Here is a 17,777-nt window from a genome sequence, read left to right as displayed (position 1 = left end):
GTGACTTAAAATTTTCTATATATTAAAAAATTCTAATAAAAAGCAATAAATAACTTGAAAAAAAATAAAAAAAACTAAATTTACAATATTTAAACTCATAACAATTAATTCATGAGAAAAAATTTATAGTTTTCAAATTAAATAAAGAATTTAACATTGTTGCGCCATCTTTTATTTTATTTTATGTAATTGCTCTATTCCCATCCGTTTAGTTGGATAGAGTTTCTTAATCTATTCTGCTAATCTGCATTTATGACTAGCATATCAGAACCTTCAATCAAAGATACACTTTGCAAGATTCTGCACTTTGCCTGTTTTTTTCCTTTTTGCCTTAACTGCTTTAAACTCATACTGTTACATTCTTTTTTGTCTTTTCATGATTGCAAACATTCCTTATATTGACTGCTTGCTCTTACATGTTGCAGCAGTTCTTTAATAATTTTGATACTATCAGGGGTTCTTCAGAGAAAGTCAAATGACCTTTATTGAGATGTAATGCAGTAATAGATTTTTCTATTAGATTTTATACAAGAAGTTATTTATTGATACTAAAACTAAGCTCAATGGAAGATAGGATGTGACAGCAAAAAAACTATTTTAAAAACATTCCAAACATCTGGGTAAACTTCATTCACTCTAGAATAGAATTTATTAAAATTATTGCTATTAATGTCAAAAAAAATAAAATATTCGATTTGAGTCTCAAGTATTTCTAAACGCTTTTAATATTATTGCTAGTTTGACAGACTTTGGTGACAAACAACCATATTAAATGAATTTTTAAAGTAAATTTAAAAAAATTACAACACAAGTATTTGCTTTATTTGGAATTGAAATAAAATACACTGCAGCGTGTATTGTGACAAACTTCAGAAGGGAGTTCTTAAGAAGGTGTGTCAACAGACTAGCTAAATAATCTCCTCCATTTTTTTGAATATAACTACTCTTTAGCCAGTATAACTTAAATTAGCTGAGCAATTGTATTTTATGATTTATATATTTTTATGCACATAAAACTTTTGTCATTTTTTAAAATAAAAAGATTTTATTTTAAGCAAATAAATTTAAAAAAAGATTACCTATGTGTCTTCATAACCTATGTGTTTTAAAGTACTTAAGCTGCTTCAACACAGATGAATTTTAAAATATGATTTTAAAATTATGTTAGTGTGTGATTCAAAAACCATACAATATTTAGGAAATTTAATTGTGTTAAAAATTGAGTTCAATTTTTGGATATTATAAATTTTTTTTTGCCATTTTATGGATAGAAAATTTATGGTTAAATGTTAAGATGTTTCTCTAATTTTTATTAGTTGAATTAAAAAGGGGAAAATTGAATTTTCAACCCCTCAATCCAAACCAAAAAATTACTATATTAAAAATAACTATAAGAAATAAAATTTTATTTTATTTTACCATTTATTATGTATATTATATTTTTTTTACAAGCTTGATAAATCTAAATTTCTCATAATCACAATAATTATAAACACAATAACTATAAAAATTCATTCAACAATTACAAAATATAATAAATAAAAATAGTACATAAAAAGGTCGCAAAAAATATAAAACTCAAGTGACAAATACAAAATTATTTACATTTTATTTAAACTGTTTTATATCATAACATTGATGTACCTAATTATTTATAGACTGTCATTAACATTTTTAACAAATTAAAGCAACTAATACAAAAAATAATAAAAAATTTCCGAAATAACAAAACTTATTTAAAAATCTTTTATATAATTTTATATAATTTAATTTTGTACTAATGCATAGATTTAAAAAAAATGTATTTATGTATAAATAATATGTAAAAAATGAAAATTCATTTAAGTCGATACAGAATTACAAAATTCATCAAACTCATTTAAAGTAGGCTCTGTAGAGAAATGAGGAACCAATTGTTGATAAATTTTTTCTCCTTTCTTTCTATTCAAACAATTTAAAAAGAATCTCATGCAATACGAATCAACAATTAAAAAGTCGATAATATAAGATACAAGTAAATTACATAAGAGCAACCCAAAAACAACTTCAAAATAAGCTACATCTTGAACTTGTTTAACTTCGAGTACTTTCATAAAAAACTTACATGGTCTTATAAGTAAAAAAGAATTCATAGCTACAAATGCAACAATGCAAGCAACAAGACCTTTGTTGTGATAAAAAGGTTTACGATAGGGAAAACCAGGTGAAAATACTAGCGCAATAAGAACATATTGAAAGCTAGTGGCTGTAAATAAAATTGTGTTCTCAAAGTTTTCAATAACCAGTACACCATGGGTTTGATGTTCAAAAGAATAGTTAGGAAGTGCCTTTACGTAAAAAAAAAATAACACTTGAAATCCAGTCTGCGTGATTATTTGCATAACTATTGAGAACAAAACATTCGGGTGCATCAAACGATCTAAGGGTGGTTTGGGAGACAAGAAATCTGTAGGACCAGTTCTACCCATAGTAACTGCAAAGGAAGTGATGATAAATAAGTCAATGTACAAGAACTGAAAGTCGCCTAAATTTGAGGAAATTGAGTACAACAATAATACACTCGAGTACTGAATCATACTGTATAGTGCCATAAACTTAAACAAATTAAAAGAAGTTACAAGTGCACAGCGGCCTTCTTTAATCACTTGTAAAACACAGCTAATATTTTGCACTTTTGATGTAAAGGGAGATGCAACAGAAGCCTCTGCTTCAGATAATGAAATTCCAGTATGAGCACGCTTCAATGCACCACAGTCATTAGCACCATCACCACACATTCCTAATCAAAGAGAACACAAGTTTCTATATAATCTTTGTTTAATATAAATAACGCCAATACTGTGAAATGTAGTTACTTAAGACAATGGGATAACTTTGGACAAAAACTTTAAGTAAAACTCTTTCTAGTAGAAAGAGTTTTACATAAAGTTTATGTCCAAAGTTACCCTACTGTCCAAAGTAACCACATTTCACGGTAAAGAACTTATTAATAAGTATAAAAAAAAAATAAAAAAAAAATTATACATATATTGTTATCTTTGATAATAATACTAATAATAACGGCAACTGTTATCATTATTATTAATAATAATATTGTTTTAGTATTATTATTATAGTATTATACTACTACAAATCACTACAATTACAATTAACTAAAAAAATAATAAAAAACTCAAAATAGTCCGAAGCACATAAAAAAGCACATAGAATTAAAATAAAAAAAACATAAAAAAACATGTCCTTAAAAAAATATAAAAATCTGTAGTCTTTGCATTAGAACTCAAAATTTGAAATAAAAAATTCAAAAAAATAGAAAAATAAAAAAACAAATATTAAAGAATAAAAATTTTTTTTAAATTAAATAAACATCTTTTTCAGGACTTAAATTAAAACATTAATTTTAAGAATATTAAATAAAAAAAGGAAAAAGATTTTAAGCTTGATGTTTAATTTCATTTTTCTTTTCATTCTTTTTGTTGTAAATAATTTTTTTTTTGACAATTTAATTCAAACAAAGAAATTGATCAAAACCATACAAAAAATAATAAAAATTGCAAATAAACAAAGTGTGTATTTAAAGGAATATTTTATGACAATGGGAAAAATATAAAATAAACAAAACTCAAATATTAAAATTAAGTTCTTCAAAATAATAAAATTGTGAAGAAAATGACGTGCAATATAAAAAAAAATTGTTAAGCAAGAAAAAGTAAATGTCAACTAAGATAAAGAAATTCAATAAAAGCTAATTTTGCGACGAATACCATATGTGATTTGAAAAACAAATTGATAGAAAAAAACAGTCATAAATGTATTACAAAACAAACAAGTCTTACTGAGCATTAAAAAAGACTGAGTACTACTATTCTAATAAAAGATATATGAAATATAATCAATTATTACAGCTGCTAACCAACTTAAACAAGGCTTAGTAGTGCAAAATTAAATAAATATATACAGGGTGTCTGCCAATATCTTAATGTGGATTTCCCTAATTTTCCCCTGATCCTTAACCTGTTCTCCCTGATTTTCATTTAAACTATTTTTAGACATTCCAGCCTTAGCAAGGGCTTAGTATATGGACAAACCATATACTTTTAAATAAACCCCTATTGTTACATTTATTACATTCTTGTTGCATTTGTAGGTAAAAGAAAAAATATCTTTTTGAGCGATTCGTCATTTATTTATTTATACTTTATGACAGTGCTGGCCCTGCTATCCGATATCTGGATTTTTTTAAATAATTTTTTTCTTGGTAAAAAAAAACAGCCTGAGCAAATACAATTTGCACAGGCTGTTTGCAGCTTTACATTGATTTAAAACATCAGCTTTAATGAAATTTCAAGTCAATTCTTTCAAAAGTTGATAAAGGTCTTCCTGCAAAAATGGTATCATAGTAAATAATGGTATCATATAAATGGTACCGATAAAAGATTAAAATGTGTTGCATAATATTTTTTACATAAGAAATGAAATTTAGCCCAAATTAAATATTAAGTTAAAACAACTTGGTAGCTCTCGCACAAAGACTGCTTACTCTTTGGTAGAAATTCCCAAAACCTCCATATTTTACAAATGTTCTCTCAAATATTTATAGTTCTTAGGGCCACTTTTTCATCCCCAACCCATCATGTACCGCAGTGAAGAAGAGGGAAGCAATTGCTTTCATTCACTTTAGTAAAGTTAGCACATTTGGGAAAAGAATTATGATGAATCTGATAAAAAACTTTTAAAGTTTTATTAACACCTCCATTTTGTTTTCTCCAGTTTTGACTTATAGATGAATTGAATGAAAACCGCAAGATCCAGTTTGAATAATGTTTGTTGATGTCATTTTCAACACAGTAGTTGTGTAACTCAGAGTAGAAAGAATTAGCTGATGAATCTATTGATGGCCCAATTTGCATTTGGACCTCCATAGATACTTAAATAAGTTTGTTTTTATTTAAAGATTTTAAACCCAATTAGAATTGGAGATAAAGATCTCTGCTTCTAATATGTCTAAGGAAGATTGAGTCTAGGTACGCGTACATACACAGTTTAAAACACTATCCCGATAATTTACAACAAGATCCATCTGACCCATTTAAATAGTTGATTTAAAACTTTCATCAAACGAAACATCATAAATGTCTGACTTATCTATATCTTTCAAAAAAATTGATTGTTAATGTAAAGCTAGTCCAAAAGTAATATAATACAAACCTTGTTTTTTTGCAGAGAAAACTTTTCTGCAATATAGGACAGTCAGGAAACATTGATTTAAACAAAAACAAACAAAAAGAAAATGACAGTAAAACGTTTTTAAGTATCCATCTCTAAATCAATTACTGATACAACAAAAAAACAACTTGAAAATTCTTTAAAACTTTTTAATTTTCTTTCAAAAATTTCATTTCAATTTTTATGTTGAAAATTGATTTAAAAAAAAATTCATTGTGTTTTAAAAGCAATGTTTGAAGAAAAGGCTTCTGCCTGCTAAATGTGCATAAAATAAAAGTCGCAAACCATACTTCAATAGTTTTTTTTAACCATAAATATATTTTTTTATAACCATGTATTTTTTTTAACTAAAAAAACAATTTAGTTAACAAAACAAAATTCGTTTTTTCTTTTTCTTTTTAATGTTTGTTTGTTTGTTTTTTAATGATATAACTGTTTGTTGTTTTTCTTTTTAATGATGATAATAATACATAAAACATATGAAGCATAACAAATTTCTACTTTTATTGTTGTACTTTATTAATTTACAACTATAATAAAAAAGGAAAAAACAAGACATAAAACCTATTAAATGAATAGCATATATAACTACTTTCTCTGACCTCTCCCTGATTTTTCAAAAAATTAACACAATTTTCCAAATTGTTCCCTGATATTTTTGCAGCTATCTGAATTCACAGACTTTTACTTGCTATATATTGAAGTCTTTACACTCATATTTACAATGTGATTGCATAAAATTGGATATTTTAAAAATTAAATGAACTAACATTTTGCTTCACAACTTAATTTTGCCCCAGGGCCTCAATCCAGCTTGAAGCGACCCTGTATGAAAGTATTTGTAAAAATCAAAAGTATCGAGTATACAAAAGAAAAGAAAAATTAATGAAATACATAACCGATTGTTTAATTAGGTATAATTGCCTTTTTTTTTATGTGGTTATTAAGGTGCTCCCAGAAGTCCATACAGTCTTATTACAGAGCACCAGGAAGAGCTTTAATAATGCTAATATGCTATGAATTAGGTAAAACTTCATAAGAGTAAACAAAAAATAAGTAATAGTTGTAATTAAAGATGTCACACTTCCTGAAATAGCCATTCACTATGTACATTGCCACCTTTTTTTGCCCACTTTAACAAGCTCTGTCAATTTAAACTGAACGGTTTTATGTAAAAACTAATACCATTTGTAATTGGAATTATTCTTTCTCACATCATCATATGTGTGCATTTTTTTGTAGATTCAAGTTTTGTTTTTATTTATTTTCATTTATTTTCTTTTTCTTACAAAGTAGAGCTGAATAATAATCGTGCTACTAGTCACCAGTGATGGTTCATCCGTGTCAAGCAGCTTTTCACTGAGTAGGATTTATGGCATCGTTTTATCGCTACCATACAATTGACATTCCCATTAAAGTTAAATGATGGTTTAAGTTCAGGTTGTTGTAAAGATTTATATATATCAACTTCTGAAATTACCTCTGAAATGCAAATACTTGAGCTGGTTATTTTTGTAATCTTTTTGAGTTGTTTGAAGGATATGATACGTTTATACATAACTATAGTTAAATCAAATTGTTGTAACAGTCAAAAATGTGTGCTGTTACACAGCCAAGTCATAAATTAACAAAAACGTCCAGAGCGTAGAGTTTTTTATTAGAATACCCACAACATATTGTGAGTATTCTGGCAAAAAAAGTATACTCAAAAATCCTTTTTAAGAGAAATTAATCATTTAAGTGTTAAATCAAATTTGAAATTTTTATAATCTTATTAAATTGCATTTGGTGTTGACATTTAAACACACCATAACGTTAAGTGTTTATTTAAGAAAATACTTATAGCTTTTATTTTTTTTAATTTAAAAGCTTTTAGCCTGAATAAAACACCCCTTTTATGAGTTAACATTAAATGTAATTTTATAACCAATGAAAAGCTTTTCTCTGGTTATAAAAAACACATTTAAACATCTTTAAAGATGTTTCATCCGACCTGTATTTTGCCAGTCTTAAGAGTGTTGTAAACTTTACATTAGTGCATCATTAAGTCAAAACTGCCAATTCTTGACTTTCATCTTTTGCCAGTATACCTATGATATACACTTCAATGAACCAGGTTGGAACCCTCAAAATAAAAAAGTGTCATTAAATAATTGGCAGCCAAATACTTGGTGCTTTGGCCAAGCGCCTCGCTGAATATTCAGTATTTGACAAAACCATTATCCATGAAATCTCTAATTATAAAAGTACATGCTTTTGTTTTTAAACGAACTAACAAAAAATAATTTAATTTAATTTAATTTAAAAACTTTATTTTTTGTTGATGGTTACAATAGTTTTAACAAGAATAAACTAATTAAAATCAACACATTTAACAATTATAGACAATACACACTCACATGAAAATCATTAAAAATAACATTAAAAATATTCAAATTTAAATTCAAATTACAACCATTTCATTACAGAAAAATGAGTAAATATTGTATTATAATGTCAGGATAAATAAAAATAGTAATTAAAAACGATAGATTTTACAATAACAATTTTTTGCATACCAATTTTTAATATGTTTTTAGAATACCTCAGAACTTTTAGAGGGCATGGTCTTGTTATCTAGAGTGTTCCATAACGAGATGGCTCTAAATATAGTACAACATGTATCCTTATATTTGGAGCCATTTGAAGGTAGAATCATTTTGTTGCTACAACGAAGTTTAAAAGGAAGGTTTTTTGTATTGAATAAATCCTTCATAAATAGTGGATTTAGACAATTAATTGATTCAAAAACTTCTATCATAAGAAAGCGCAAATTTCTTAAGTGGATCCTTACATAAGATGCTATTATTGATACAGATTGTATCAATAATAGCATATTAGATGTTCCATCTAAGATGCTATTATTGATACAATTTGTAAGACTATCCCTAAAGTATATTAAGTAAGATTTTAACATAAAAGTTGGTATTTCACCACTTGTTTTTTTTTTTTCATTCATAGACCCTATAATTTTTGTAATATCATCAGGTGTAATACAATGAAACTTGAAATTATGTGCATTCATTTTGAATTTATTTTTAACGTTTCTTATACTAGGATGGTCAACATACTTTTTTATAGCTGACTCAACTGGGTCTGAAGTGCAAGGAGAAAAAGACTATTTAAAGTTTTTTAGGTGGTAACTTACAAAAAGTGGATCTGAGCATGGTGTATATTAAATGGTGATGATCACTCACACCCGTACCAAAGGTATTTGAATGTTGGAAGCTCAGCTTTCTGTTAGTAAGGATAAGGTCTATACAGGAAGGGTTATTGACCGATTTAAAACAAGTCGGTTGTTTAATTAAATTAATGCATTGATAAAGTTGAAGGAATTCCTTCATTTTTTTTTCTGAAGGTTGTATATTGAAGTCTCCTATTAGAATAAAATCAAGATATGATTGCAAATAAAAGTCAAGCACTCCTTTAAGGTGATTGAAGAAATAGTCACAGTTCTGATTTGGGGGTTTATAAGTCGCTATTATGAGCCATTTCCGCATTCTTAATTTAATTTCAAAAGTGATAATTTGAATGTCTCTGAGGAAATCCTTTTTAGCTAATCTTTTAGAAATGATATTTTCATTTATGTATACAAGAAGACCTCCACTATGTTGAGAGATATCAAGCTGATAAGGCGTTTTATAACCTGGATATAAAAATTGATTTATTGGAAAGGAATCATCTAACTTGGTTTCACCTAATATAAGTATATCAACATTTTTATTTATATAGGTAACAATATCTGAAAATTTATTACGAATTGAATTAATATTTAAAAATGCTAAACTGATATTTTTGGGATATTTGGCCCTAAGATTATCCAAATCAGAATTTAGACTAATTTCTTCAATAGTACTTGGTAAGGTAGATTGGTGATAAGAATCTATAGGGAAATGTCTATCAAATAGACTTTAGATATGCAATAAAGTTCATGGCAAGTCTACATGATCCTCGTGTGTTTAGGTGAAGACCACGAAGCCCAAGGTGTTCATTAGACAAATTAGAGTTATCAATAATATTAAATTTAGTTAGTTTTAATTTTTTGGCTAAGTGTAGCGACGTTAATTGAGCTTTAGCATTATCGAAACGACGAATTGGTGTAGATAAAATTATTGAACATGAAGGGTTAGATTTTGAAATGAAGGAAACAAGATCTTTTAATTTTGCCAAAGCAGATTCAGACGAATCATTTGTACAATTATCTGCTCCAACATGCAGAATAATATTTGAAGGTTCTTTTTTCAAAAGTGGAACTAGGTTATAATGCATGTCTTTAATGGTAGCACCACTAAATACTCTTACTTTTACTTCTCCAAACTTATGCATTTTTTTTCGTTAATTCCCATTAAAATAGAGTCTCCACATATTAGTGTCGTTCCTACTGGCCATTTATATTCATCTGTTTGGTTATTACGAGGATTGATTATTTTAGTGACATTGTTTACTTTTTTTATTTGATTTTTTGTATTTTTTACATTTCCAACCGCTTTTGTATAAAGGGAAGTCGAAACAACACCATTTGATGAAAGATTTTTATACTTTAAAAAGTCTGACTGATAATTTTTTCTGACTGAGACGAGTTGATTTGTTACATTTTCAAAATTATTTATTGAATTACGCATTGTTTTATTATTATTTTAATCTCTTTACTTTTACTATCAATAATTTTAATACTACATTCTTGTTGCCGGAGGGCATTAATGGTTTCAGCTTTTGGTGAATTAATTGAGTTTTGGTTTAATGGGCTATTAAAATCAAAATCGTTTAAAAAGTTTAAGTTTTGAGTTGATTTTAAATCAGTCACAGTTTATTTGACTTCTAGCTTATCGATTAAAACGGCAATAATTTTCCTGAACTCCGATAACTCCTCTTTTAGAAATAAATTTTCATCTTTTAAAATTGAAAGACTAATTTCACTTCTTTTTAAGTTTTTAAATTCGTAATTCAAAATTTTAATTTCAGATTCTAAGGTTTTAACTTTTTTGTGATTAATTATACAAAGATCAGGTTCTAATTTTGTTTCAGGAACTATAAGTACTTTATACGACTCCTTACCATTTTTTATTGAGCAACTTAAAAGGTTTTTTGATACAAGTAAATTAAGAAACTCACTAACACGTTATTTTTCAAGCCGATTTTCAAAATGTTTCAATACTTCTTCGTAAATACTTTCCGTATCTGCTCTTTTTTTTCTTTTATGGATGTTGTTTATGGCATTCATAATGATTTTTGAGTGTTCCATTCTCAAGTTTACTTGTGGTTCGGCGAAATCTAGTAAAAAGCTTTCAAAATCATTTAGGTAACTAATAGTCTCTGTTTGATTTGCATTATTGTTGTTCTTAGTTTTACATTCTTGGAATAATAGATCCTCCGTAAATTTAGCTGCCATCTTTTTTTCTCACAATCTCTAGTTAAATCGATATTTTTATTTATAAATGTTTGGAAAAGTTAAATCGAATGAAAAGATTGATAAAAGATAAAAGAATTTTAAGATTTTCACTTAACTAAATCGACTTAATCAATTAGTAGGAAGTCTATAGTCATTAAATCGACTATTTGTTTTTTCTTAGTCAACTAATTTCCACTTATGACCAGACAACTTTTAGTCAATTTAGTCTAAGTCGATAACAACACTAAATAAAACCACTGGGTAATTCCATGTCAAATAACCCAGAAAATTTTAAAAATGTCACCCTATATCTCAGATTTTGCTGATTTTTATACAGTTAAGAGTACTTAGTAAAATAAAAACTCCTTGAAAGTTTTAGCCTCTGGCTCCAGGAAGATCCTGAAATATGACCATTTTACTTTAAAAAAATGTTGGCCAGGCCGCTCTTGTCACTTCAGAATTGCAAAATTTATTTAGAGGTTTTCAGTCACATAACTTTAAAAATATTTCATCTTTTTACTTGAAAATTTGTAGCTTGCTTTTTTCAGGGATGGCGAATCCAATGAAATGATCAGAAAAGTAAAAAAAAAATTAAGTACCTGTATTTATCAATTTAAATAAATTTAGGCAATTTTTTATATACCTGATTTTGATGCTTAAGAAACCCATGTGGCCTTGATGATATCAAAAAAAAAAAAATTACACCTCATTCTATATTAATTGATCTTTTAAAAAATATAAAGACTTTGATCAGCAAGTATATGGAATTCCATAAATGGATAATGGGGCCCCCACTTTTTGTAGCGGAGTATTGCAATTGATTTTTCATGACCTTTCAAACTAGCTGGAGCTCTGAAAATTTAGGCATTTCTGTAAAGCCAAAAAATGTGCATGTTAAAATTGTTTTTAGGGCCCTAAAATATTGGAAGGAGGGGGAATGGGGCAAATGCCCCACTTTTTTGTAGTGGCATCTTGTGATAGATTTTTTACTATTTTCTGGGCAAATTGGAGCTCTGAAAATTTCAGCATTTGTGCGGTCTTCATGAACCTATGCTAAAATTGTTTTAAGGGCATATGACCAGAGGGTCAAAAAGAAAATTTTTTTTTTTTTTCATTTTTAATAAAGTAAAGAATTCTTAAAAAATATTGTTTTCAAAATACTATTTTGGTTTATATTTGTTCCATTCAGTTTTTGAGCATTTTGTATTCAATGATCTATCTTAAAATGTTTTAAAGAAAGTACATGTCTATAAGATTTTTGATTTGCAAATATGGATTAAAAACATTCATCTATCTAAAATAATAATTTCAACAGAATTTTACACTGTATAGCTCAAAACTTTTTGAATTGAAAAGAAAACAAACAGAACAACATTGATATGTCAAAGAACAACAATTGAAGAATACAAATTGATGTTTTAAAAGGCAATAAACAAACTAACAGCTCATTCTTACATTGCAAAATGTCAAGCAAGAAACCTAAGGCAACAAAAAGAAAAGTTGGTTAAAGACTGTATTGTCCTAGGTGATTTTGCAGAAAACTACAAATATGTGATTCAATATGAAATCCAAAGTTAGCATTGGTGCCAAAGTTACTGCAAGTTACACCCTGTTACCCTCCATTTATTAAACAAAAATGAACAGCTTAAATAAAGATCATATGACTTCATGTTTTTTTTTTGTTTTTTTAAACATCTTTGCTTCCAACAAGTATGCAAGCAACCACTAATTAGAGTTGGAAGTTACTGGAAGAGAAAACATGAAATTGTAGAGCAAGATAACGATTGACAGACGACTTAAAGGATTGCAAATTATATGAATCAGGAAAGCAAGATGAAGGAAGCAAATTTCAAAGAGCTGATGTTCGAGGAAAAAAACTAGAGGAATAAAAGTTTTTGGAGCACTTAGGAACAGTCACAGAAAAAGGATGAGACTTAATTGAATGACGAGTAACACGAGAATGAATTTTAGCAGATGGCACAAAAGACGCTAGCTTTTTAGAGCAGTGCACATTACAGTATTTGTAGAAAAGAGAAAGAGAAACAACATTGCAATGATGTGATTATGGTTGGAGGTTGGCTGCAAGAGCAGGCCCAACTATGTTTACAATGTGTTTTTGCATCTTATCTAAAAGAGAAAGCGCATCATTTGAAGATCCACCCCAGATATGGCAACAGTATTCCATACAAGGACGGATTTGAGATTTATAGCAATAGAGAATAGAATCAAGAGTGAGAAAATGTCAAGCTCGATGAAGAGATGCAACCTTAGCAGATGCTAATTTTGCAACAGATTTGACATATGGCTTCCAAGAAAGATCAGAAGTAAGAGTTAATCCTAGAAGATGAAGGGTAGATGACTCATTGAGTACATTACTGTTCATAAATATAGGAAGATTTAAGTTATTGCAATAACAATTGGCTGAAAAAAATTGAGTTTTATTTGAATTGAAGTTCACCAGCCACTGTGAACCCAATGCTGTAGCAGAAGTGAGATCCTATTCAAGCTCAAATTCCCCCTCCAAGCAATCAGAGAGTGTTGGCTTCTTATCATGACAAGAATAAATGGTAGTATCATTAGCGAACAATGCCACCTTAGATGTCAGAATATCTGGAAGATCGCTAACGTGAATTAAAAAGAGCATAGGGCTAAGGATTGAACCTTGAGGAACCCCTGAAGATACAGAATAAGAAAAAGAGTGCTGTCTATCGAGGACAACTTTTATACTACAATTGGAAAAAAAGGATTCAATAATCTTAAAGATATTACCAGATACACCGTAAGAAGAAAGCTTATGTAGAAGACCAACATGCCAAACTTTATCAAAAGCTTTAGAAATGTCAATAGGGATGGCCTTAACCTCTCCACCTTTATCTGATGCACGATAAAACCTATCAATTATTACTGTTAGTAAATCAGCTGTAGAAAGAGAAGATCGAAATCCATACTGATGATCAGAAAGTAAGTTATTAGATTCAAGATGAGAGATTAAGTGTTTGTTAATTAAAGATTCAAAAACCTTGCTTATGATAGGAAGAAAACTAATGGGACGGTAGTTAGACGAATCAGACCGCTCTCCAGAGTTTTTGAAAATAGGGATAACAGATGCCGTTTTCCGATATATAAATGAAAGACTGTCAGAATCGCACACCACTTTGAAAAAATATTTTCAGCTAAGTAGAACTAGGAGCTATCATCAATTTAACCCATAATCTATAAAAACAAGTAAAGATTTTAATATAACAGGCATGTTTTCTTTTTCTGATACTTAAAGTATTCAACCAAATCAGCTAATTAATATCAATACATTGAAATTTGGTGGATTTATTTTGTGTAAACATAACATGTTTCATTGGATTGGTATGATAAATGAAATTAACAATATTTAGCAAGATGTTATGGTAACATTTATGCAACTGCATGGTCATTTTAACAAATTTTTCTGGCCATCTAGAGCAGATAAGTGTTGGATTCCAATTACCAATATAATTTGTATCATTGGTGCACCTTTAACAATAGCTGGACATATGTATACTTTGACGCATCTAAGCAAATCTCAACACCATCTTGAAACTTTATATTTTTGTATTTTACTTTGTTAACAATTAAATAAAATAGAACAAGTACAAACCAAAAAACTTATCGAAGATGATATTTTAAAAGTTATCTTTACATTATGAAAAATTGGAAGAAAAAATTTTTTTTTCTGAGAAAATAAGTGGGGAATGACCCCAGTGTGGCCCGGGCCATGGAGCTTCTGGTCGTCTGCCCTAGAAACAATTTTAACACATGTTCATCAGGACTACACAAATGCTGAAAGTTTCAAAGCACCAGTTTGTCTGGAAAGTAGTAAAAAATCTATCACAAGATTTTTCTACAAAAAAGTGGGGCACTTGCCCCAGAGTCCCCCTAATATCTTGGGGCTCTGAAATTAATTTTAACATGCACATACATTGGCACTACAGAAATACAAAAATTTTCAGAGCTCCAGCTAGTCTGAAAGGTAGTGAAAAATCAATTGCAACATTCTGCTACAAAAAAGTGGGGACCATTCCCCATTATCCATATATGGAAATCCATATACTTGCAGATCAAAACTTTTATATTTTTGGAAAAATCAATCAATATGAATGTAATATTTTTTTTTTTTGACATTATAAAGGCCATACGGGCTAGCTACTTGAGCATTAAAGACACGTATATAAAAATTGCCTAAATTTACTTCAATAGATAATTACAGATACTTAATAATAATTTTTTACACTTCCAATCATTTCATTGGATTCGTCACCCCCAAAAATTGCAAGTTACAAACTTTTAAGTAAAAAAAATCAAATATTTTTAAAGTTAGGTGGCTTAAAACATCCAAATAAATGTTGAAATTCTGAGGGGACAAGAGGGGCTTGGGTAATATCTGCTAAAAGTAAAATGGTCATATTTCAGGATCTTTTAGAAGCCAGAAGCTCAAATTTTCAAAGAACTTTTATTTTACTAGGCACTCTCAACAGTATAAAAACCAGCAAAATCTGAGATGTATGGTGACATGAGGTCATTTGACATGAAATTACCAATTGCAAATTTAAAACACTTACTTTTAACATAAATTTAATAAAGATATAACATGTAGGAACTTGTTAAATTGCACAGTTAAACAAATACTCAAGTTTATTTTTAAATTAATAAATGCACTAAAGTTGATTCAGGTGGAAATGTCTGGTAATTAAGTAACTTGCCAAATCCTTCTCTTAATATCTTGAAGAGCTTTGAAGATAAAATGAAGATAAAATTAACTAAGCAAGATTAGTAGAGGTAGATTAATCATATTTTGTGATATATTTGAAGTTTGTTAATTAAAAACAAAAAAAACTTTTCTAATAATATAAGAAGACCAAGCAATCTTCAAAGTTTTTTATAATCGGAACCACACATGCCATTTTCTACCAGGTAGGAAAACAAAATACAGTTGAGTATTTGTTAAACAGTTTAGAAAGTATCAAAGAAAGCTCTGGAAAACACTTTTGTAAGACTGCAACTAGAATGTTGTCCTGACCATAATTTGTAAAAGAATTTAAGTGAGAAATAACTTTTAAGGAAGAAACAACTTTAGCAATAGAAACCAAAGTAAACCAATTAAATTTGTAATTTATTTATAAAATTTATAATTTAAATTGGATTTTATTTTCATAAATGAAGATAAAATTGACTGAGCAACAGGTAGATCATATTTTGTAAGTGAGTGACAAATATAAAATTCTGCAGTTCAGTACTTGATAAAATTGTATAAAATTGGATATTTTTAAAATTAAATGAACAAACATGAACAATCACACATCTACATTCATTGTTTAAGATTTATTGACTGTTCATCAGTCAATATATCTTAAACAATGAATAATCAAGTCAGCAAAAACAATTTGATACAAAGGTCTCACCATTAACTTTTTCTAGTCTATTGCCTGTTTAAAATCTCAATCAACTATTTTTCAATAATGAAATACTTGCCACAATATATTGATTTAGATAATTTTTTTAGATGATTTGATAAGAAATTGATTCAAAAATCTATTTAAGAATTTTTTGCAAGTAGTCTAAAAAGTAAGCATGAAAGGCAGCAAATTTATCTCAGAATAATTAAATAAACCAAGTGTTGCATAAAGGAATATGGATTTAGAGTCAAATATTCATTATTTTTACTTAGAATCTCAAGTCTTGGAGTTCCAAAAATACTTAAAACTCCTTAAAGGAAAAAGTGTAAGACTTTAAGCACCCTAAAATATATCTTTAATTATTACTTTATATAAACTCAAGCTTTTATGTAAAATAGTAGCCTAGGAATAGGAACCTGGTTTTAAAATAATTAGATTGCTCAACTCAGTCCTGCTTTTTTTTTCAAAATAAAAAAAACATAGAAACAAGGCAAATGAAAAAATCCTGGAGCATATGAATCATATTTGAACTCTGAGTCCTTATGTAAAACAATAGCTTGGGATTTTATGTTCAAAAATGTTAGACTCCAGGACTCTTAAAATCTTTTTTTAATAAATTTTAGAAGTTCCATAACATTTTTTAAGATCCAGGACTACAATAGTAGGTAGAAATATGAATTAAACCCTATACATTTTTTCAAGACTTTTTATCTCTGTTTAAAACTGATGTCACATCAGAACATCCTACTTTCATCATTATTATTGACATAAAAGTGTAGTTCTGTAGTTTTACCTGACACTTACCACCATTACAACTATTATTTACCAATATAACACAAATTCAAAAACAAATTGCTTTATAAACATTCTGGGATCAATATAGCCAATTTAAAAGTTTTTTGTTTTTAAATAATTGTTTATGATTAGCCTCTTTAACGCTTCTCTTTTTCTACATGCCCTCTGACAAACCAATGTATGCTTTACTGGGTGTGTTTGGGGAAGATGTTTGGGGAAAAGATTTTTGTTCAACAGAAAGATTTACAATGGTTTGCAACTGCAAGGTAAACTTATAGTAATGCTTTTTGAGTTAATTTTTTGTTGTGGTTTTTTATGACTTTTGAAATGTTTTTCAAGCAGCTGTAATTAAGTCTTGTGGTGTTACGATTGAATAATGTGTGGGCTTGAGCAAAAAAATTTGAATTTAAAAAAAATTCAAGAAAAAGTTATGTATTAGGTCGGGTGAATAAAAAAGAGCAACTGCTTTTACTCAGTAATTGGTCAGCTTTACGTGAATAAAAATTTCAGCAATTTTACTTAAGTTTTTATTCACGTAAAGCTTAGCAAATACTGAGTAAATTGCTTTACGTGAGTAAAAATGTGTGCAAAACTGATAAAGTTTTTATTCACATATAACTGACCAATTAATGAGTAAAAGCAATTGCTTTTTTTTATTCACCCAGCCTATTGTATTTATTTTTTAAACTGTGTATTGTAAATTATGTATTGTAATTATGCATGTAAAAATTAATTTTTCTATTTTTGATAAGTTTAAAATAATTTTTTGTATAAAAGAAATAATTATTTTGTTCACTTCTTTTAAGACCTTTTTAATGAAAAAACTTTTTTTTTTGACTCCTCTAAATCTAATTACATTTTTGGTCAAATTTAACAACGTTGCATGCAAGCACACATATTTT

The 17,777-nt window shown here is 28.1% G+C and overlaps 1 protein-coding gene across 1 annotated transcript in view; it reads right to left on the bottom strand.

Annotated features, from left to right (window-relative positions):
• Positions 1 to 1,403: 1,403 nt before the first annotated feature.
• LOC105845898 (polyamine-transporting ATPase 13A3) overlaps positions 1,404 to 17,777 on the bottom strand; it is a 30,130-nt gene continuing 13,756 nt past the window's right edge. Inside the window, exon 2 of the mRNA XM_065790465.1 lies at positions 1,404 to 2,779. Within this exon, the coding sequence (XP_065646537.1) occupies positions 1,842 to 2,779 (938 nt within the window). The 3' untranslated portion in view covers positions 1,404 to 1,841. The remainder of the gene's footprint in view (positions 2,780 to 17,777) is intronic.

Source organism: Hydra vulgaris, chromosome 02 (assembly GCF_038396675.1).
Source record: "Hydra vulgaris chromosome 02, alternate assembly HydraT2T_AEP".
Classification (NCBI taxonomy): Eukaryota; Metazoa; Cnidaria; class Hydrozoa; order Anthoathecata; family Hydridae; genus Hydra; species Hydra vulgaris.
This window is presented reverse-complemented; position numbering and strand designations above follow the sequence as displayed.